The sequence below is a fragment of the Pyrus communis genome, chromosome 15, assembly GCF_041283825.1.
Source record: "Pyrus communis isolate YQ-2024b chromosome 15, ASM4128382v1, whole genome shotgun sequence".
Taxonomy (NCBI): domain Eukaryota; kingdom Viridiplantae; phylum Streptophyta; class Magnoliopsida; order Rosales; family Rosaceae; genus Pyrus; species Pyrus communis.
The window spans coordinates 16,413,203-16,438,165 of record NC_142579.1 but is presented as its reverse complement, the minus strand read 5'-3'; the positions used below and the strand labels follow the sequence as shown (position 1 = coordinate 16,438,165).

General features: G+C 35.9%; 1 protein-coding gene across 1 annotated transcript; it reads left to right on the top strand.

Annotated features, from left to right (window-relative positions):
* Positions 1-966: 966 nt before the first annotated feature.
* Positions 967-10,817, top strand: PNSL4 (FK506-binding protein 16-2). Its single transcript, XM_068452373.2, has 5 exons — positions 967-1,506; positions 2,475-2,567; positions 4,845-4,905; positions 5,006-5,074; positions 10,358-10,817. Exons 1-5 carry the CDS (start codon positions 1,111-1,113, stop codon positions 10,447-10,449), a joined length of 711 nt encoding a protein of 236 aa, XP_068308474.2. The 5' UTR covers positions 967-1,110; the 3' UTR covers positions 10,450-10,817.
* The last annotated feature ends 14,146 nt before the right edge of the window (positions 10,818-24,963 follow it).

Genomic DNA, 24,963 nt, shown 5'->3' with positions numbered 1-24,963 from the left:
GAGGTTGGGAAGGGGGTTGACTAATGGATCTCCAAAGCCTAATTCAGTATCTCTAAAAAGAGTGAGTGTTTAGGGCTTGTATGGGCAACAACATGCTTATCAGAAAATGGTGTAGATGGACTATTTATAGGGAGGTGGCCGACCATAGTAGGCTTTTATCCTACATGTGGCGGCTTCCCATTGACCAAGGTCTGTCATCCGTAGGATGAATGAGAAAAAAATTATCCCTAAGTATTAAATGGGAGATAATATCTTAGAATTATCATATAATTATCCTAGATTGATTATGATAAGGATTCCTTACTTGTTTGAGTTGATCTTCAATTATGAATATATTAAAGATAAAATTTGGTAATTAATTCTATTTTAAATGCTTTTGACTTTCCAAATCATGAGCAAGGAAGCTTGGAGATGTTGTAATTAGCTACTCAATCCTCCAGAAATGTTGAACTGCGCGTGAGAATACTTGTGGGTCTGCCCATTTAATGAGGGTGACTTATTCTAAATTTTTTGGATTATTTTTTGCTCCACAACTACATCAAAAACTTTGTAAATATGCCAATCATATATGACCAATATTGACATCGTTCTAGCCATGCGAGTCACTTTGAACCCGCTCGTACCATGTATTTATTTTTATGATTCAGCCGTGTACTTTTAACGAGACGGCACCTAGAGGCCCCTCAGAAAGCAAAACTCACTCATTGGAAATGTTCTCTTAACTCTGTTCACTGAAGCGATTTAATGCTACGGTCTAGTAGTGTTTTCCTTTCACTTGTAAGTGAGAGGTCTTAGGTTCGGTTCTTGCCAATGACGAATTTGAACCACATTATTGTTAATTCATTGTGAGTCTAAGCCCACCCATTCCCCTTAACGTAAATAATACCTTTTGTTCAAAAAAAAAAACAAGAAACAAAGAACTCTGTTCGCTGAATAAAAAGGCAAGATGGGGTCTTATCCAAATTTACGGCCAATATGTTCCCTAATCAGGTCCCATCGTATCCACTCTTCTTTCCCTCTCATGAAAAGAGTCGTTAGCAGTCATTCAGCTCTCAAACCTCCAGACCAAGAACAGATAGAGTTACAAAAATCAAATTAAGATAAATAAAAATGGCGGTTTCTACTCTAATCCTTACAACTCCAAAGCCCCTAGTCCAAATTCAACGCCCTAATCCTCCTCCTACAACCTCACTCTCCTCCTCCAAACCCACTTCCACTTGTTCTTGTTCATCTTCTTCATTCTCAGCAACTGCAAACAATGCAAACAAATCTTCCTGGAAATTTTCAAATATTTTGAGCAAGAAGTCCGTAATGGATGTGGGTATGGGGCTGTTAGCATCTTCAATAATGGCATTGTCTCCTTTGGAAGCTGACGCCACGAGAATTGAGTACTACGCCACCGTGGGGGAGCCTCTCTGCGACTTGAACTTTGTTCGTTCTGGGCTTGGTTTCTGTGATGTTTCAGTTGGCCCCGGCGTCGAAGCTCCTCGCGGTGAGCTCATCAATGTGAGTTCCCAGTTTCTGCTGTCTTCAGCGCTATGTTATGTCTTTTATTTCAACAAAAGAGAAAGCATACAAAATTTTTGGTTTTTCTGTTTATTTTTTATTGTTGCATACTTTCGAATTACAAGTTTTGCTTCTTGTTAATGGATGTCAAATACAATATGATTACGAATTGCACACAAGTTCGAATCCCCTTTTCCTCACTGCTTAGGATAATGTAGAATATCGTCTTGCGAAACACATGCATATATATGTGATTAAAACATTGGGAAAGATAGAAGTGAAGTTGGTTGTTTCAATATAGTGACCATTGATGTACCTTTGGTTTTGGGCCAATGGCTTACCAAATTAATGGTCTAGTGTGAATCTACCCAAAACAGATCAGGTACGCTCTGTTTGGAACAGAATTTACTTCAAAGCATTAGATTATACTCGCATTTCTTCCCACTTGTGAAGAAGTTGAAACGAAGCTTATTATCCCCAGCCAAATTTGTAATGAAGTTATTCTCACCTTCCAGGGAGAAATTCTCTCCACATTACTTGGCAGACACAGGTATTCCAACTCATTTGCACCAAAATACCAAATACACAAGCAGCATCAGTTTTGGTCTACTCAACTAGTTTTGTGATACCGTTTTCTTGGTCTGTCAATTAAATGATTGATTCCAAAAACTCAAAATTGTTCAGACAGAAATTTGACGATTGCAATAAGGCACAACGTCAAATGCTCGCCAACTTTCTCCCTTGTGTGTAGGTCACTAGGGCTGCAAGAACTAAACAGAACTTGGCAGCACACATTTAGGAAATAGATGACCAAAATTGGCATACCAAGATTTCGATGATTGAATGAATTGATAAACAACCTTATCTTGGTACCGAGTCATTTCTCCTTTTTCTAAAAGTGAAGTTATTAGGAGATATGTCTATCAAACACAACTTAATAATACAATAGTCTGTTTTAACGAACACAGATTCACTACACCGCAAGATTCGCTGATGGAACAGTCTTTGACAGTAGCTACAAACGAGGCAGACCTCTAACTTTGCGTATTGGTGTTGGCAAGGTATGAAAATTTTGTAGTATCAATTAGATGAGAACATTATCTCTTTTATTTCTTATATGATGACTTTAATTATGCGTGAAGCTTTTAAATCGAGAATCATACTGCGTAATCAGCATAAAAGCCACAAGAACTAGTGAAAATTCTTTCCAGATAGTCATCTTACACTTAATTTCTGCATGTGCTTTCTATGAATTGCCGATTCTCTGTTCTGTGGCTGTTCCTCTTTTACGTACTTAGATGCATTTTAATCATTCTCTGAAGTCTTAACTAAAGGTGTATTCGATTTTTTTTCTTTGTTATCATTCTCCCATTGTTGGAATAAACTAATTATTAAGGTTTGCAATGTTTCCGGCCACAATCAAACTGATCATGAATGATATTATCAATAGCTGATAAAGGTTTCCTGATGCCTCCATCAATATTGTAGCCTCGTCGAAGAAAACTCGGCATGACCTTTTGTAATATCAAAGTAAAAACAATAATTGGCTAGCTTGGATGTTCACTCATTTTCTCCAATTTAAAGCAGTATCAGAATCAAACGAAACATTTTCTTTTCAGATATCTCTAAATCAAGGTTCTAAAAGACGCTAGGCGCTAGTCGGGGGGCAGGTTGAAGCCTATCCCCTAGGCGGCTAGGTAGGGCCTAGGCGGATTCAAGTAAATTTATTATATATTGTATAAATAAGTGTCATTTATGCTTAAAAAACAACACACATAATTATATTGGGATACCTAAATTGCAAAATAAAATGATGTATAAATTATAAAGTATTAGAACATCTTGAAAACATGGGGAATAAACATATAATGAGTGTTAATCCAAGTATTCAAAAGTCTCTTATGTGGATGCAAATTTCAGCATTGTTCTTCTTGGATGAAAATGCACCTGCAAAATAATTAACACCTTAGGAAAAGGCCAAGAGCTTCACGCACCCACGATGAATGGAGGGGTTTTGGCCAAAGAACCTCCAATGCCAAAGTTAGAATTTGAGGGAAAAGTGTTTAGAGAAATTGGGAGAATTTTGCAAGAGAGTTCGAATTACGTTTTTGGGAGAAATGAGAGCTATTTATAGGGGTGTGGCCGGCCCCTATTTGGAGAAAAGGGGTCTGGCCACTTATGGTGATTTTTTGGTGTAATTGCAAGGTATTATGTCAAAATAATATCTTGCAATCAATTAGGAAATTAATTAGAAAATTAATTAGGAAATTAATCAATTAATTTAGGTATTAATCCTATTTTGAATGAATAATTGAACATTACCTTGTAGGGAGGATTTGATGAGGATGGATGAAATAAGATTTGAATAAATACCTATTTTATTGATTGAGTTATGATTGTCCACTGTTTGCGTGTAAGAGTTCTGGTGTGCCTCGAGGGTAATTTTGTTATTTTTACCAAAGAATCCACGTGTCGCCTCCATAGTTGTCTCAATTATTTTTCGCTCCACATCTCACATTTTATTGAAAAACTAAGATGCAAAACAAAAGTTATCGCTTTTTGGTCTAAGTGAGAGTCGAGACCTAAGCAGGTGCCTAGGCGGATGCCTAAGCAGGTCTAAGCGCACTATCTTAATTTTCAAATACCTAGGGACGAATCGAAACGTGCCCAGACGCCTAACATCTAGGTGGCGCCAGACGGAGATTTTTAGAACAGTGCTCTAAATTGATAAAGTCATACAGTGGAGAGACTGGAGAGAGTTTTCATGAAAAGCTCAGTAAAGTGGTTGATTTCTTGGTGTTTTCCAATTTCCACATGCATGTGTTGCAACGGGTTTCAAAACACTTCAAAATTTTATCACATATTTCACCTCTTGTATTAATCAGCATTGTACTTTACTATGGCAATATCCATATATTAATTGTATTTATTATTCATTAGTTTTTCAAGCTCATCATGGTGGGTTTGAATATATAGGAGAGGAAGAGTCTTGCTTAGCTTCTTGTTTAAGGTTTTCATCCTAAATTATTAGCAATAATACTAAATGGAGAATTAACCCCTGATTCGAAGTCCAAAAATTAAGAATTAAATAAAATAAACTAATTCTAAGCTTCTCCCGTTAAATAAAAACAATTTTCGTGTTGCATTTGTCAAAATCTAAGCAGCCAAAGGCTCTAAGAAACCAGAGTAGAATAAAGAAACTAAACGAAGTACATCAAATTGTGGACCTGAGATATGCTTAGTTTTCCTTCTCTTTTGATTCTCTCGGAGTAGTGTCCGCCTCCATACCTTCATTTATTCATGCCCATTTACCTTTATCTTTATATTCTGGTGTCCAGGTTATTAGGGGACTGGATCAAGGTATTTTAGGGGGTGAGGGTGTGCCTCCAATGCAAATAGGTAAGACGATAGAGCTGGTTATGTTTCTATATGTTTCTTGCCATTTGTGAAAGAAAAAAATAAGAAGAAACCAAATTGTAACCCATCAAATATCACACAGGGGGAAAGCGGAAGCTTCAAATTCCTTCACATTTAGCATATGGGCCAGAACCTGCAGGATGCTTCTCAGGTGAGTTTCTTTTATATTTGAAAATATTATGATTCTTTAGTCTTCCATGATTATCGTATACGACTATGTTGGTTGATTATGGTCTAAACTGTCATTTCATTATTTGTAGCAAGCTGTTAGTTTGAGTAATTAGAGTTGTTAGTGATCAAGGGCTGAGATTAGATCAATTTGTAGTAGGCTCAAATGTGAGCAAGTGTCAAGATCTCATAGGGTCTTGTAATGAATGGTTGGATGAGCTCATAGGCTCTCCTAGATTCTCTCCCTCTCTAACGGTTATGTAAATGCTGATGTGATGAAATGAGCACACACAGAAGAGCATTCTAGCTCTCTCTGAAATTTTGAGCACTCTCTCTCTCTCTATCTTTTCACTCTCTCTCTCTAAATCTTCTTTCTCTCTGTGCTAAATTGTTGCAAATACACCATCAAATAGTTTAGATTCTAACATGGTATCAAGAGCCTAGGTTCGATTTCGGACTGGGCGTTGATTTCTGTGAAATTGTGCGAAAGAATCCAACGAGAAAACTCTCAATTTCCTTCTGATTCAAGCTGAAATGGCTGGGTCTGGAAGCAGCGATTTACGAGCTCCCGTTTTTTATGGAATGGAGTTCGAGTTCTGGAAGGTGAGAATGGTCACCATTTTCAAATCGTATGGGATTTGGAAATTGGTAGACAAGGGGATTACTATTCCAGAATCGAAGAAGAAGGGAGAAAAGGAAAAAACAAAGAAGGAGGATGGCAAGGAAGATTCATCCTAGTTGGACAACGTTGAAGGAGATGATGATGAGCTCAGTGCACTCATGGAGGATCAACCAATGAAGGATGCTAAAGCATTGGAATCATTCAGAGTGTAGTCTCTAAAGAGATCTTCCCTCGGATTGTGAACCAAGAGACATCCAAGGGTGCGTGGGATCTACTCCAAGGGTGAGTAGATATGGGGATGATGATGCAAGCTAAGAGCATGCTTTTTCACACAGGGAAATCACAGTAAGGGAAAGAAGAATTGGAAGTCTAAGCCTAAGAAATGGGAAAACAATACTCACCAGCCTGAGAGACAAGGTGAGATCACTGAGGGCGTTAAACAAAAGTGAAAAATCTATAGTGAAGGATTGTGTTGGTTTAAGGGAAAACTTAAATACCATAATCGCAACAGATTTGGACATGTAGTGAAGGATTGTCATTAGCCTAAGAAAACATATGCTGCAAACTATTTGAACCATGTTCAGGACAATGCAATGATGTTCTATGCTTGCCATAAGGCCTCTCTGCAAGAAAATAGTGGTGTTTGGTATCTGGACAGTGTTTGCAGTAACCACATGACTAGTACTGAATCATTGCTTATCAACATTGACAGGAGTATAAGGTGTAATGTGAAAATGGGCACATGGGACTTGGTTGATTCAATTGGGAAAGGGACACTGGTAGTGGAGACTAAGAGAGGAACTAGGTACATACCAGAAGTCATGATTGTACCTGGTTTAGATGAGAACCTTCTCAGTGTAGGCCAAATGGTAGAACATAGGTAATGGCTAATATTTGGTGATTTCATGGCTTGCATATTTGGTGATAGGGAACTACAAGACCATGTTGCTATTGTGCAAATGAAGGGAAATATATATGTTTTCCTCTAATGTTTGAATCTATGAATCACATTGTAGCAAATAGAGCAACTATTGAAAGATATACATGGAAATGGCTGAGAAGATTTAAGCATCTGAACTATGATAGTTTGAGAATGATGCAAGAAAGGTGCATGGTGTATGGTCTGCCTCACCTACAAGAGCACAATCAGGTGTATGAAGGGTGTGCCACTGGAAAGGCTCATAAAGAGGCCTTCAAAAAAGAACAGAGACGGAGGGCAACATTTCCACTAGAACTTGTACACACAGATGTGTGTGGACCCATGAGTGAGATTCTTGGTGGCAGCAGATACTTCCTTACCTTCATCAATGACAAGTCAAGGATGTGTTGGGTCTATTTCTTGAAGTATAAGTCTGAGGTATTCAGAATTTTTAAAATGTTCAAGGCTATGGTTGAACTACAAATTGGTCACAAGTTAAAAAAGCTCAGAAGTCACAGGGGAAGAAAGTATACATCTCTGGAATTTGACAAGTTTTGTGAAGATGTTGGTATTGAAAAGCAATTCATTGTTGCTTATCTCCCCAGAAAAATGGCATTGTTAAGAGGAAGAATCGTACCATTGTAGAGATGGCAAGAACCATGCTCTATAAAAAGAAGCTACCACTCCAGTTCTGGGGTGAAGTAGTTTACACTGTTGTCTACCTACTTAATAGGTGTCCTACAAAAGCATTGGAAAACAAGACTCCCTTTGAAGAGTTTTGTGGTAGAAAACCAGGAGTAAAGCACTTGAGAATTTTTGGTTTTGTGTGCTACACTCGTGTTCCAACTCAGTTAAGGCAAAAATTGGATGAAACTGGACAGAAAGGTGTATTTGTTGGATATAGGACAAAAGAGACGGGTTATAGAGTGTATGATCTAAAAAGCAACAAGATCATTGTTTCCAGAAGTGTCATTTTTTATGAAGATGCAGTGCTCAATTGGGAGAATATGGAGACAGTGCATATCCCTCTGCCCTATTCAGAAGCTGATGAAGGTGTAAGCATAACTGAGATTGAAAATGGTGTATATGACGAATCTAATATTGATTCTTCTAAGTCGAATGATTTAACCACAGGTGAAGAGTGTATTACTAGTGTACACAGTAATGTTTCTAATGCTGTGAATGTGGAGAGTGAGATCCAACTCCCAGAAACTTATGACAATACACCAAAGAAGTGGAGAAACTTGAGTGAAGTGTTTGCTAAGTGTATACTCAGTGTCATTGACCGTGAGAACTACAATGAAGCCTCTCAAGATGAAGCTTAGAAGAAAGCAATGAATGATGAGATCACTATGATTGAGAAGAATGGTACTTGGAAATTGGTTAATAAGCCAAGTAACAAACCAATTGTTTGAGTAAAGTGGATTTTCAAAACCAAGCTGAATCTAGATGGCACTATACAAAAACACATGGCAAGATTAGTTGCCAAAGGGTACACTCAAAAGCTTAAGATTGATTTTAATGAGACTTTTGCACCTGTGGCTAGATTAGACACTACGAGGACTCTCATTGCTTTGGCAGCACAGAATGGATAGAAATTGTTCCAGTTAGATGTGAAGTCTACTTTTCTGAATGGGATCCTTGAAGAAGAAGTGTATATAGATCAACTAGATGGGTGTCTTGTCAAGGGAGAAGAACACAAGGTATACAAGATAAAGAAAGCCTTGTATGGACTGAAGCAAGCTCCCAGAGCTTGGTATAACAACATTGACACCTACTTGGTGCAGTGTGGGTTTACAAAAAGTCCAAGTGAATCTACTCTATATGTGAAGCATAAGGAAGGATATGGAACTTTAATTGTTTCAATATATGTGGATGACATTGTCTACACGAGAAGTTGTTCACAAATGATTGAAGATTTCAAATGTGACATGATGAGAGTGAATCTACTCTATATGTGAAGCATAAGGAAGGACATGGAACTTTAATTGTTTCAATATATGTGGATGACATTGTCTACACGATAAGTTGTTCACAGATGATTGAAGATTTCAAATGTGACATGATGAGTAAGTATGAGATGACAAACTTAGGACTGTTGCATCATTTTTGGGAATTGGAGTTATTCAACAAGAAGGGAGCATATTCATTCATCAAAAGAAATATGCATTGAGTTTGATTGACAAGTTTGGATTGAAGAATTGCAAATCTGTCTCAATCCCTCTACCTCCCACTGATAAGCTAAGGAAATATGATGGAAGTGAGGTTGCAGATGAGGAATTGTATAGAAGAATTGTTGGCAGCCTTCTGTATTTGGCTACAACAAGGCCTGATATCATGTACTCAGCCTGTGTACTTGCCAGATACATGCATTGTCCCTTCACCAAGCATCTTGGCACTGCCAAGAGGATCCTGAGATATGTGCAAGGAATTATGGATTATGGAATCAAGTATAAGAAAGGAAATGCATCCTTGCTTATAGGTTTCTGTGATAGTGACTGGAGTGGGGATGAAAATGACATGAAATCCACATTAGGCTATGCTTTTAGCTTTGGTAGTGGTGCTTTCTCTTGGGCCTCTATAAAGCAACAAAGTGTTGCACTCTCAACTGCAAAAGCCGATTATATGAGTGCCTCTGAAGCTACTACTCAAGCCATATGCTGAGATTTGTGTTGCATGATTTTGGTGAAGAACTGATTGAACCAACCCTCTTGATGTGTGACAACACATCTGCAATTGCAATGTCAAAGAACCCTGTATTTCATCAGAGGTCTAAACATATCAAGAGGAAATTCCATTTCATCAGGGATGCAATCCAATAAGGAATAACTGATTTACAATTATGCATGAGTGAGGAGCAATTGGCAGACATCTTCACCAAAGCTTTGGCAAAAGACAAATTATGTGCTTTGAGGGACAGGCTTGGAGTAATTTCAATCAAGACGTTAGAAGGGAGTGTTGGTTGATTAAGGTTTAAACTGTCATTTCATTATTTGTAGCAAGATATTAGTTTGAGTAATTAGAGTTGTTAGTGATCAAGGGCTGAGATTAGATCAATTTGTAGTAGGCTCAAATGGAGCAAGTGTCAAGATCTCACAGGGTCTTGTAATGAATGGTTGGATGAGCCCATAGGCTCTCCTAGATTCTCTCCCTCTCTAACGGTTATGTAAATGCTGATGTAATGAAATGAGCACACGCAGAAGAGCATTCTAGCTCTCTCTGAAATTCTGAGCACTCTCTCTCTCTCTCTCTCTCTCTCTCTCTCTCTCTCTCTCTCTCTCTAAATCTTCTTTCTCTCTGTGCTAAATTACTGCAAATACACCATCAAATAGTTCATATTCTAACAGACTCTTGTTGTCAACCAAAATCATCATCAGAAACTTGAAACTTTCTATGATCTTACAAAAGACATTATTGAATCATTATCATCCTCACTATCTGTGTACATGTGGAAATACTAGGTATATACGATCAGTTAACTTTGCGGTACAAAACTCTTGTCGATATCGGCTACCATAATTTCTTAGAAAAGTAAAAACTGGATGTCAAGGACAGTTACTTATATCGATGGTATAATGATGATGTATGCTACAGTTTCTCGAAATCTGAGGCTTGCTAATTTATTCCTAGAGCTTAAGGTGAAAAACTAAAGTAATTTAAACATACAGTCAGTCGTTTTAAGTCTTGGAAACTATCAAAAACTAATATATGTATATCTTTTATAGGTGACTGCAATATACCTGGAAATGCTACTCTTGTCTACGATATTAATTTTGTTGGTATCTACTCGGGAAATAGAGCATTGCCGGGCAAATAGATAGAACACGCCATTAGATCCTTGCATCTCCCGAATTCCTGATACTAAGCTTCCCTTGTTAAATACAAGCTGAGGCAGGAATTCAGAGTCATACATATAATGGTGCGCCTTCTTTTTCTACGCTTGGCTTGCTAAATGGAGATGTATCGATCCCATCCGCGTTGGTATCGCCCCACCTAAGCATTCTACCTTACATTTTATGTATATAGATTTACCTTTGTGGAACATGGGACGATTCATATTAATAAACATACTTATCTTATGTGATCGAAACACTTGGAAAGAATGGCTTGTACCTAATTTGTGTACAACTATAAAAGTAGGCTTTATAAAAGATGCTCAGCCAAATCTTTTGGATTGGTTTGCTATGTAGAGAAATTTTGCTGCTGAGACCACAGCTTTTGTCTTGAATATCTAAATTTGACTAGGGTTTTAAGTCCGAAAGTTTGGAGAAGGACCTCACTGCTTAGCTTGGCTGCTCTCTCATGGCTGAAACTGTTCTGGTCACTTTTATTAAAGAGGCAAAAGCACGTGCCAACTCTAGGTCAAAAGTTGAAATGCATGACATAATGTGATTGTGAGTACCGCCATAGTTTAGGATTTAGGAGAGTGATTTCTGCATCCGCTTTTGGCCTCTTGCACACCTTTTTTTTTATCTTATTTTTGTTCGGCAATTGGGTCGAATGAATGATAAGTGAATCAACGGACATAACTGAATAGAGAAGTGCAGAAGATCAAAAGGGTGTGTGGGGAAATGACTTCCCCTACAACAATCTGGTTGTTTTTCATTTCCGGTTGGTAAATATGTACATGAAATAGCAATACAGCAATGTGCTTGACAGCCAACACTACTACAAAAAACACTTTGTGCAACAAAATTTTGGTTGTGCATGGTTCATTGCGCAAAGCTCGTGAAGATAGGGTTTGCGTGACAAAAATTAATCTTGGTCGTGCAAACGCAAAGATTTTTTTTTTTAATTTTTTCATTAAAATTAATTAATTTAATATTTTGCGCAACGAAATATTTTGTCGCGCAAGGTTTTTGATTTTTTGTTTTATTATTTCTCTTATATTAATTATTTGCACAGTGAAATATTTGGTAACACAAGATTTTGCAAATACAAGTCTATTGTGGTGGTAGTGGCGGGGGATATGTTTCGATAGCATCCTAATCCTCAACTTTAGCCATCAGAGTCTCAACGATTCCCTAAAAACAAAAAAACAAATATGGTCAAATAACAAAAAAAAATAACATAAAATAATACCAAAAAATTGGCATAATCTCCCCTAAAATTGGTATACCCCAAACCCGACCCCAAACTCCACTCCTCACCCTATACTCGACCTCAAACCCCGCACCAAAATCAAAACTAACTCCAAAACCACATATTAATGAAAAAAAATTAAAATTTGGGGAGAATATACCTTTTGGCAAGATTGAGAGTGAGAGAATGAGAGGGAGGAGTGTGTGTGAGAGAATTAGAGGAGATAGTGAGAGAGAGACGAGAGAGTGAGTGAGAGTGAGAGATAGTGAAGAGAGAGAAGAGAGATTAAGTGAGAGCAGTGAGTGTGAGAGAGAGGGTCGGATTTGGGGAGAGGGAAAGAGAGAGGAGAGGTAAGAGTAGAGAAAGACATTGAGAAAGTGGTGGAGGAGTTATTTTGGTTTTAAAAACTGTATCACTTTGCGCGACGAAGCATACGAGTTTGTGCAATGAAATATTGGTCGCGCAAAGTCCCAAAAAAAATTTTAAAAAAAAATTCCCGTGTCCCATTTTTGGTGCCCGCCCAAAATTTTAGAGTTTTGCGTGACAAAGTGTTGGTCACGCAAAGTTATGCACGACAAAATATTGGTTGCACAAAGTCTTAAAAAAATATTTAAAAATTCCCACATCCCATTTTTGGCTCCCGTCCAAATTTAAGGATTTTGTGTGACAAAATATTGGTCACGCAAAGTCTTAAAAAAAAAAAATTTTAATTTCTTGCATCCCATTTTTGGTGCCCGCCCAAACTTTTAGAGATTTGCGCGAGGCGTGATGAAAAATTGGTCGTGCAAAATCTTAAAAAGAAATTTTTTTAAGACTCCCGTGTCCCATCTTTGGCTCCTATCCAAATTTAAGGATTTTGCGTGACAAAATATTGGTTCGTCATGCAAAATTTATAACTTTTTTTATAAATAATAAAAAGAAAATAATTTTATTTTACAATTTAAAATATAAATCAATTAAAATAAATAAGGTTTAGGCGACCAAATGTGTATTGGTCGCGCAAAGAAAACAATAAAAAATAAAGAAATAATTTAGTTTAACAATATAAATATAAAAATAAAATACAAAATAAGTAAATAAGGGTTACGCGACCAAATATTGATATTCATCACGCAAAGTTTTTAAAAAATAATAATAACTAATGAAAATAACTATATTTTAAAATTTATAATATAAAATTAAATAAAAAACAAAAATAAATTGGTTTGCGCAATGCATGTATACATTATGACGTCGTGCTATTGGTTTTGGACAACGGCCCCATTGTGGAGTCGCACAAGTTATATTTAAAAAAAAAAATTATTATAAAGTTTACTGAAAATGTGATTTTGATGGGATATGCATTCTACAAAACTAGTTTCAACGATCCAACCGTTAAACTTGTTTGTATATACTTCGAGATCGCATACACCAAAAATCACAAAAAACAAACATTCAGAGATCAAGTGACGGGACAAAACTTCTCCACAGTTATAACGAAAAATCACGATTTAACTGTTATTTTAACTCCAATTTTGGTGCTTTTTTACAGCTACACTTCTTGACCATATATGAATACAATGCCTGAATTCAATCTTCAATTTAAAATATTTCACTAGTGGATACCACAAAATCTTATGTTATACTTAATAAAAGTATAAATAAACTATAAGTGTTAGTGAATTTATTGTTTTGATGGGCTACGCATTCTACGAACCTAGTTTCAATTATCCAACCGTCAAACTTATTTTTATATAATTCAAGATCGCATACGCTAAAAGACAAAAAAAACAAACATTCAAAGATCAAGTAACGGGACAAAATTTTTCGACGGTTATAAATGAAAATACACGATTTAACGGTTATTTTAACTTCGATTTTGATGATTTTTTACAGCTACACTCCTTGATCCTATATGAATACAATAAACTAATTCGATCGTCAATTTAAAATATAGTTTTCTAACAAAAACCCAATCGGAACTACAATAATATATTTGTTTAACAAAAACCCGATCCGAACTACAATAATAAATTTAAAGTTACTTAATAAATATATATATATATACCATTCAATTTCTTAAGTGTTATAAGTACAAAAAAAATAAATTTAAAGCTACTTAATAAATATATATACCATTCAATTTCACAACTTTATATTTATCCTCATCCGAACTACAATAATAATTATCGCTATCTTCACTACTTAATCAATATATATACCATTCAAATAGTTTTTGCACAACGGTGAACAAAAATGTCACACAAAGGCCATTTGCGCGACATGGCTGGTCCGTAACGCAATTTTCTGTCGCCAAATCAAGGTTTTTATTGTTTTTTTTTTCCCAACATTTACGCGACACGGTTGGTCTGTCGACAATTTTCTAGCACCAAACCAAAACTTCATAATAAAAACTTATGAAAATAACTATATTTTAAAATTTATAATAAAAAACGAAAATAAATTGGTTTAGGCGATGAAATATTTGGATTACGTCGCGCTAAGATTTAAAAAATAATAATTTTTTTATTTTATTTATTTTTCTAAAGACTTTGCGCAACGTTGTGTGTTTCCTTGCACAAAGTGTTTTTTGTAGTAGTGCAAATAACTTACTTGATTAATCAGTAACTTACCTTAGGAATATGCAATTCTAACTTCTCACTTTTCCTACTTTACCCTTCTATGCTATATATTGTCGGCGCTTTGTGCCTTTATACTCAAATTTAACTTTACATCTCTAACAAACTTCATTTTCGAGCTCATCTTTCTCCGTCATAATTTCTACTTGTATCGTTGGATAGGTTATTGAAGTGGTATAAACTAACACACAAATTCAACCCTATAAATTATGCAATCGTAGTACGACTAAGTAGGGATCGTTCTATTCTGGGGATTAGAAGGGATGCTAACCAATACAAATTAAACTTAACAAACTGAAAACTAAGTTAAACTAACAACAAAACAATGACTCGGGGGATTTTGGGCGAATTTAATTAAAACAAAAGTAAGTGGAAGCAAGTAAATTAAGTTGTGAATGAAATATGGATGAAAGAATGGTTAAAGGATTCTTCTCCACACATCATATGCATACAAATTGATTTCCAGTTATTCTTTCTATAAACCAAGAATGATAATGCCCCAAATTAACTGTGTATAACACTAATTAACTCTCAGATTTTCCTAAGTTCATTGAATTGGACTCAGCAATGCAACCAAATTATTCTTCTCAAGTTCCCTAACTATGAAAAGCATGATACTCTTGCCAAGAATTTACTTAACTCAGTCATGACTAGTGACTTTTACTACTTACAAATATAAGTTCTTAACGATTAGGTGAAATTTCCTTATATTCTAGTATTAAATCCCTGCATGTAGACTAAGTATGCATCCTTAATAAACATACAAGAATAAGTTTTCTATAAAATAGATAAGTAAATCGCATTCATGTTTTATGAAACAATAACTGGATGTAATCAATTTATATAAAACATATGATCATGGCTTTGAATTCACCTCTAGCTAAAAAGAAACTTAGTTACAATTGTTCATCATAACTGAAAAGCAATCCAAAATAAACATTGAAACTTAAAACAAATAGAGAAAGAACTCTAAAAATTCCAGCAACTTCAATGGATGAATGGTAGGCGCGGCACACCTCTAAAACGTTGTAGGACACTTCATATATAAATATAGGGCACGGCTTAATCCAAGGAGGAAAGGGATTAGGCGATTTGAATAATTTTAGGACTCTAAGAAATAAGTGGAGTGTTGGAATGTGATTAGGATTCTTCCTTGCAGCTGGAGATAAGATAGGATAAGATAGTGTTTCTCTCCAACTAGGATTCCTCTTTCATTTGTAATTCCTTGCCTTCCAAGCCTCAACTCTAATTTCTCCAGATTTTAGCACATGTTTAACACCTTTTAAACACCAAAAACGTCTAGCTCATATGTTATCCAATCCAAGTCCAAAACTTCTCCAAATTGCTCCATTTGACTATTCATTGTCATCTTTACCAACTAGACCTACAATAATATGAAAATAACTTAAATTACTATAATAAATGGAGATTAACTAAGTAAATGCAAAGAAATAAGATAACAAAGTCGCATAAATATACTCCTATCAAATTCCCCCACACTTAGCTTTTGCTAGTCCCCAAGCAAAACAAACAAAACAAACAAAACATAAACCTTCCAACAAATGCCTCAGGGATTTCTAATGAAACATGACATGTTAAAAATCTACTTACATAGATTTTAGCCATCCTTACTCTTGCGCTTATACTTAACCGCAGTAACCACTCACTAGCTTGCATTTAATCAATTAAAACAACATTTGAAAGTAGTAAAATGCTTTAGAGAATTCACTCAATTCCTCACTGGATATACTCTCCATTTTCACACAGATTTTTTGACTACACTCCCTATAGTAAGTATATGTGAAAAGATTGATGTAAATATGTAGGCTAGCATTCACATATGTTATAACAAAGAAGGCACTTTCGGGAATTATTAATACAAACATGTATATCATCTCATAAACAGAATGCCACTACTTAGAAGCGAGAACCAGGGATTCCATATGCTCATACCAATTTCAGATTCCACATATTGAATCACATGACAATCAAGATAAAAGTCTAAGGGTTGTAACAACGCTAAGGTATTGGCTAACCAAGAAAGGTTAAGAATAAATAAGGGTTCTTAAAGTGCTAATAAGCAAAGTAATGAAATCAACACTTAGAATTCAACTTTTGATTGCAACACCCAACTATAAACACAAAGAGGAGATTCACACAACTTTAGCATCAGATACACATTTTGGACCCTTATTCAACAACCAAAACTTATGAACTCATTCTCATTTCTTTTCAACCTTTTTTTTTCTTTTTCAACACATTTTTTTTTCCTTTTCTTTTCTGTTTTGTTTCCATTTTTTTTCAACGTTTTTCTTCTTCTTTCTTTGAAACATAAAACATAAACACTACTTCACTGGATTCAAAAGAACAAATCTTTCCCCCACACTTGTTTTCCTGCAAATTGTAGATCAAAAGGAATTCCCAATGAGTCATGCTTCACTATTCTTTAAGAACAAGGGTATGGATATTCCTATACTAGGGTAGGTAGGGATAATGCATGTTAACAAGGAAAATAGGCTAAATAAGGCTCAAATGGGTTAAACCTACAATACAAATGCAAGGAATAAGGCTTTTTGGCTCTAGTGGTAACTAAACACCTTCATCTTGTTATGTGTTATGCAATCAATTTTATGTTTTCGACGAAACTGGCATGAGTTCTACTATTTGGAACTAAAATGATGAAAAAGCATTCTAACTAGCAACCAAGCAAAGAAATAATGAGATCATGCAATGACTTCAGAAAACAAGAATATCAGATTAAAAACTCTCCAAACAAAGAATAAGCTCAAGTCTCACAGGGTTGTAGTGTTAGTTTGAGTTTCTTCCTTCAAGCATATTACAAAAACTGATTTTTTTTTTTTTTCTTTGTGATTGCATGTGAATTCGTAAATGACAACTACAAATAAGTATTTAACCAAAGAGCAGTTCAAACTTCCACCCAAGTTTGTAACTTTTTTTAACAGTCATACAATTAAAAACCAAATCTTTATAATTGTGTTGGAAGGTACCCTAAGACACAAACAAGCAACAAAAACGACTCTTTTTTGGTTTTTTCTCAAGCTTTTTCGATTTTTTTTTTTCAAATTCTTTTTATGACACTCAATAAAACACTTTAAAACAATAAATAACAACATTAGTAGTGATAGGTGGTGAAATTTGAAGAGAAATCATGAAAAGCAATCTGTTTACCCCTTCCCTTCCCCTCCCCTCCCCCCCCCCCCCCCCACACACACACACGCACACACTTAAACCAAACATTGTCCTCAATGTTTCAAAAATAAACTTAAACAGGAAAGCAATAAAAATAACTAGCAAACAAGAAAATCATGGCAAAGTAAAAACAATAAAGAGAAGGGTAAAAGAGAGCAAATCTGGTTGTATGAGCCGGAAATTTCATTGTCTCTTTATTTGAACACATGGGTTGCCTCCCAAGAAGCGCTTGCTTTATCTTTTTCCAGTCGAACGATACCTCCATTTAATCATCACTATGGCCTGTAGCATGGAGGGGTACATCCTCCACGACATGCTCCTCAAAACACTCATATTAAGGCTTCAATCAATGTCCATTCACTTTGAATTTGTTTCCAGTCTTTAAACTTTGAATTTGGGTTGCACCATGAGGAAAAATATTAGTGACAACAAAATGACCAATCCATTTAGAATGCAACTTACCTAGAAACAATCGAAGGTGATAGTTGAAGAGTAACATTTTTTGTCCAACAAAAAATGTCTTATTACGGATCATCTTGTCATGGAAAGCTTTTGTTTTCTCCTTGTAAATCCGAGCGTTCTCATAAGCCTCATTCTAAATTTCCTCAAGTTCATTTAATTGTAACTTCCTATGAGGGCCAGCAACACCAATGTCCATGTTGAAAGTCTTGACTGCCCAATGTGCACGATGCTCCAACTCAACTGGAAGATGACATGGTTTCCCATAAATGAGCCGAAAATGAGACATTCCAATTGGTGTTTTGTAGGCAATATGATATGCCCACAATGCATCATTCAAACGCAAGCTACAATCCTTTCGAGTTGGTCCAACTATCTTCTCCAAGATTTGCTTGATTTCCCGGTTAGAAACTTCAGCTTGTCTACTTGTTTGAGGATGATAAGGTGTCAAAACCTTATGTGTGACATTGTACTTTTTGAGCATCGCCTCTGTGGTCCGATTGCAAAAGTGACAACCCCCATCACTTATAAGTACTTGCGTCATTCCAAACCTTGCAAATATGTTAGCTTTGACAAAATCTGCAACCACTTTGAAATCATTAGTACGGGTGGCTTTTGCTTCCACCCATTTCGAAACATAATCTACAACACGTAAAATATAAATGAAACCATGAGAAGAAGGAAAATATTGCATGTTCTTTGACAACGATCATAGGTCATGCAAAAATTCTAGCATCCTTAAATATAGTAAGCCAATACAATCCACATTCTAGAACTTTAAGTGTTGTTCTTTGAGTACCAAAATGACCTTTACAAGCATACGTGTGACAGAAAGTTAAAATTGAATTGAATTCAGAATCATGCACACACCTACGAATAATTTGATCAGGGTAATATTTCCACAAATAAGGGTCATCCCACACATAAAACGTGCTTCTTTTTTAAGTTTATCACGTTGGTGCCTATTTATCGTGTTTAGAACTTGTTTAGACACTATAATTTACAATATCAACATACCATGGCTCACTTACCGTAATGGTCAGCAGCTGTTCATCTGGAAATGCCTTTGGATAGGTAATGGGTCTTCTTCATGTATCAAACGACTCAAATGGTTAGCTACTACATTCTCGCTTCCTTTTTTGTCTCGAATTTCCATGTCAAACTCTTGGAGAATAAGCATCCAGTGAATAAGTCTTGGCTTGGCTTCTTTCTTCATAAGTAAGTACTTCAATGTTGCATGGTCAGAGTAAATTATAACTTTAGTTCCAAGTAAATAAGGACAAAACTTATCTAAAGCAAACACACCAGCAAGAAGTTCTTTTTCAGCAGTGGAGTAATTCAATTAAGCATCATTTAGGTTCCAAGAAGCGTAATAGATGACATGAGGCTTCTTGTCCTTTGTTTGTCCCAAAACAGCCCCTAAAGCATAATCTGAAGCATCGCACATAATCTCGAATGGAAGACTCCAGTCTGGTGGGAAAATGACAGGGGTTGAAGTTAACGTCTCTTTGAGGTGATTGAATGCCATTTCACATTCATCATCAAACACAAACAGCACATCCTTTTGTAAAAGTTGGCATAAGGGTGTTGAAATCTTTGAGAAATCTTTGATAAATCGTCTATAGAATCCTGCATGTCCAAGAAAAGAACGAACCTCTCTCACTGAAGTAGGAGAGGGTAAGTAGCGTACAAGATCTATTTTAGATTTGTCAACTTTGATTCCCTTTCCTGAAACTATATGACCTAAAACGATGCCTTGTTTTACCATAAAGTGACACTTTTTCCAGTTTAAAACAAGGTTAGTTTTGATGCAACATTTCAACATCAAAGTGAAATTAGTTAGACAATCATCAGAAGAATCACCAAAGACACTAAAATCACCCATGAAAACTTTAATAATATTCGTGACAAAAAAGATACTTACCATACATCTTTGAAATGTGGCTGGTGTATTATATAAACCAAATGTCATTCGACAATAAGCAAAAGTAGAGAATGGACAAGCAAAAGTAGTATTTTCTAGATCATCTAGAGCTATAACAATCTAATTATATCCCGAATAACCATCAAGAAAGAAATAAAAAGAATGACCACCTAACCTTTCAAGCATTTGATCAATGAATGGTTGAGGAAAGTGGTCTTTCCTTGTGGTGGCATTGAACTTCCTATAGTCAATGCAAACTCTCCAACCTGTTTGGATACAAGTGGGCGCAAGTTTATTCTCTGCATTCTTTACCACAGTGACTCCATATTTCTTTGGTACTACTTAAACCGATGAAACCCAACGATTATCCAAAATTGGATAAATGACTCCACAATCAAGAAGCTTAATGATCTCATTTTTCACAACTTCCATCATTGGAGGGTTGAGTCGGCGTTGAGCCTCTCGAGTTGGTTTAGCCCCCTCTTCTAGAAGTATGCGATGCATGTAGGTTGTAGGACTTATTCCCCTAATGTCGGCCAAAGTCCATCCAATGGCTATTTTGTACTCTTTCAACACCTTAACCAGTTTCTCCTCCTCTAATGCCATGAGTGTTAAGAGACTATGACTGGCAAAGTCTTTTTGTCTCCAAAAAAAAACATACTTCAAATGATTCAGTAATGGTTTAGGCTCAAGAGGGGGTGCCTAAATCACTAAAGGTAACAACTTGCTAGTAGAGACGGAAATTGGAATTGGAAGATGAGGCTTACCAATATGTTGTGGCAAAGACTCAAGGGTAGCCACAATATTAAAAATTTCTACATGACTAGTCTCAGCCATATTGGTTTTTAGTCCAATTCCTTCGACAATGGTTGTCTCAAGTGCATCCCTATTTAAGAATTCAAGGTATTCATGTGCCAAAGAATCAAATACATCAATAGAAAAACAAGAATGATCATCAATAGAATACCTCATAGCTTCAAAAATATTAAAGTCAATGACATCACCACCAAATTCCATTGTTAACGTCCTCTTGAACACATCTATCTTGGTTTCAGCTGTTTTCATGAAAGGTCTTCCAAGTAATATTGGCAATGGTGAAGAGTGAGCTAAATCCTCCATCTCAAGCACATAAAAATCTGCTGGAAATATCAAGTGGATAACTTGCACCAAAACATCTTCCAAAACTCATTTTGAGTTTGCATTAGATCGATCGGCTAATTGAATAATAACACCATCGTTTTTAAGCTCTCCTAGATTCATAGATGCATAAATGGCATAGAGCATGACATTAATAGAAGCACCTAAATCTAACATAGCACATTCAAACTTAGTATTACCAATAACACAAGGGATAATGAAACTACCTGGATCTTCGCATTTAGGTGGGAGCTTTCTTTGCAAAACTACAGAGACATTCTTATTTACCTATACCACTTCCTTTTTCAAGATCCATTTTCGACAAAGCTCTTTCAAAAATTTAGCATACTTTGGAACTTGCTTTATTGCATCAAGAAGCGGGATATTAACTTGTACCTTTCTAAAGGTTTCTAAGATGTCTTTTTCACTTTTTTCTTTCTTAAATTGCATAAACCTGTGAGGAAAAGGTACATTTGGTGGAGTGGGGTTAGAAAGAATAGAATTTGGACCAACCTCACCTAAATTGGGTGGCACAAGGGCTTTAGAAGGCTGCAACAAAGTTTGTTCCTTCCTTGTCGTGGCCTCGTCTTCCTCCTCTTCTTTGGGCAGCAGCTGTTCATCCTCTTTTTGACTTTGTTTGGATGTTTTTGGTTTAGTTCCAACCTCCTAACCACTTCTCAAAGTGATAGTTTTAGTAGTTTCAAAACCTCCTTTTGGATTGACAATGGTTGAACTAGGAAGTTTGCCTTGTTCTCTAAATTGTCCCACGAATTCTGATTTCTGTCCAATTTAATTATTCACGTTTCCCATCTCTTTAGATTGGTTTTGTAAACCCTGAGCCAAAGAAGTTAGTGTTTGAAGAATTTTATCATAATCCATTGACGAACCTCAATTTGGTTGGGAAGGTTATGGGGGAGGCTGTGGTGGTGCAAATGCCTTTTGATAGAGCCCTGGAGGTGGCTGTCTATATCCACCTTGTTGTTGAGTTTGTTGAGGTTCACTCCACTTCATATTTGGATGATCTCTTCAGCCCCAATTGTAGGTGTTGGAAAACGGGTCACCTCTTGGTTAATTTTGGCCTTGGTGACCCATGGCATTGCCACTTTCCCATCCCCCATTCTCTATTAATTGAGGATATTGATTAGTAAGATGTCCTTGCATAGAGCACACGCCACATGTAGCTACACTTTGCACTTTGGACCCTTCTACAACCTATGATATAAAAGTAGAGAGATTAGCCATTTGAGATTGAAGTTCTGAAATAGCACTTACCTCATTGACTTGAGTTGGGTGTGCATGTTCTCTTTCTCCAACTCCTTCATATTGTTGTGCATTCAAGGCTCGATTCGCTAAAATTTTCATAGCAACTGGGGTTTTGTCAACTAAAGCACCTCCAGCTGCAGCATCAAGCATTTGTCTCTCAAGTGGAAGTAGTCCTTCATAGAAATATATTAAAATCTCCTCTTTCATTTGATGTTGTGGACAAGATGCAACTAAAGTCTTGAAACGCTCATTATACGATGGAAAGGATTCTCCTGGGCCTTGTTGAATTCCACTAATTCTCTTCCTCAAAAGAATGACTCTAAAAGATGGGAAGAATTTCTCTAAGAATGCTTTCTTCATGCTTTCCCAAGAAGTGACGGTTCTAGGTGCTAATTCAAAGAGCCAATCTTTAGCCTTTTCCAAAAGAAAGAATGGAAAGTCCTTCATCTTTAAAATATTCCCATCCACATTAATTGGTGTCATGCTCGAGCACTCTACTTCAAATTCCTTGAGATGCTTGTTCGAATCTTCCATGGACAGCCCATAATATTTAGGAATGTGATGCAACAAACTCATCAGTTTTTCCTTGAATTGCCTTAGGGTATTGAATGCAAAGGGGAACAACATTTTCCAATCCAAAGGCTAAAAGTTACTTGATTGTTCGATTTTTAACCGCCATGTCTTGTTCCTCTTCCAGTTCCATTTCAGTTTCAACTTCAAATTCGGATTCGGAACTAGAACTAGGTGAATTGAATTCTGGCTCCTTCCCCTTCTTTCTCAAAATTCGTTCAAAATCGTCGTCAAATTCTAATATATTCTCACAAACATGTTGAGAACTTTGAGACATAAACTAGTGCCTAAAACAAAAGAAAACAAAACAAAATTAGAAACAAAAGAAAAGACATAAACAGCAACAAAGGGGAAGATTAGCAATTTTGCTAATCCCCGGCAACAGCGCCAAAATTTAATGTGGTAGAACACAAATTAAACCCTATAAATTATGTAATAGTACAAGTAAGTAGGGATCATTCTATTTCGGGGATTAGAAGGGATACTAACCAACACAAATTAAACTTAACAAACTGAAAACTAAGTTAAACTAACAACAAAACAATGACTGGGGGGATTTTGGACGAATTTAATTAAAACAAAAGTAAATGGCAACAAATAAATTAAGTTGTGAATGAAATATGGATGAAAGGATAGCTAAAGGATTATTCTCCACACATGAATCATATGCATAAAATTGATTTCTAGTTATTCTTCCTATAAACCAAGAATGACAATGCCCCAAATTGATTGTGTACATCACTAATTAACTCTCAGATTTTCCTAAGTTCATTGAATTGGACTCAACAATGCAACCAAATTATTCTTCTCAAGTTCCCTAACTATGAAAAGCATGATCGAGATACATCTCCAAGATCATTAAATTATGTGAAAATCATAAGCATTGGCAAGGCAATCGTAACTATAAACAGCATGATACTCCTGCTAAGAATTACCTAACTCAATCATGACTAGTGACTTTTACTACTTACAAATATAAGTTCATAACGATTGGGTGAAATTTCCTTATATTCTAGTATCAAATCCCTACATGCAAACTAAGTATGCATCCTTAATAAATATACAAGAATAAGTTTCTATAAAGCAGATAAGTAAATCGCATTCATGTTTTATGAAACAATAACTAGATATAATCAATTTATATAAAACATATTATCATGGCTTCGAATTCACCTCTAGCTAAAAAGAGACTTAGTTACACATGTTCATCATAACTAAAAAGCAATCTAAAATAAACATTGAAACTTAAAACGAAGAGAGAAAGAACTCTGAAAATTCCAGCAACTTCAATGGATGAATGGTAGGCGCGGCACACCTCTAAAACGTTGCAGGACACTTCATATATATATATATATGGCACAGCTGAATCCAAGGAGGAAAGGGATTAGGCGTTTTAAATTATTTTAGGTCTCTAAGAAATAGGTGGAGAGTGTTGGAATGTGATTAGGATTCTTCCTTGCAGCTGGAGATAAGATAGGATAAGATAGTGTTTCTCTCCAACTAGGATTCCTCTTTCTTGTCTTTGTCTTCTAAGCCTCAACTTTAATTTCTCCATATTTTAGCACATGTTTAACACCTTTTAAACACCAAAAACGTCCAACTCATATGCTGTCCACGCATGCTATCCAATCAAAGTCCAAAACTGCTCCAAATTGCTCCATTTGACTATTTATTATCGTCTGTACCAACTGGACCTACAATAATATGAAAATAACTTAAATTGCTATCATAAATGGAAATTAATTAAGTAAATGCAAAAAATTAAGATAACAAAATCTCATAAATATACTCCTATCAGTTATAGTTCCCCAATCCATTCCAATCCGCCTTGTTTTTTTTGTTTTTTTTATTTTATTTTAACAAACGATATTCTCTATATTAAGGGGGAGGGGGCTTCCAAATTAATTAACATGCCGCTAGATTAAAGCTTTTATAAAAGTACATCACGTATGTTAATTGTGGTCGGTCTTGACATACAAATGTCGCGCTTAGTAAATAGGGTTGTGATTATGCTTAATTAGCAAGAAGTTGCGATTAGAGCTTAGATTCTTATAACTAATTTGATTTA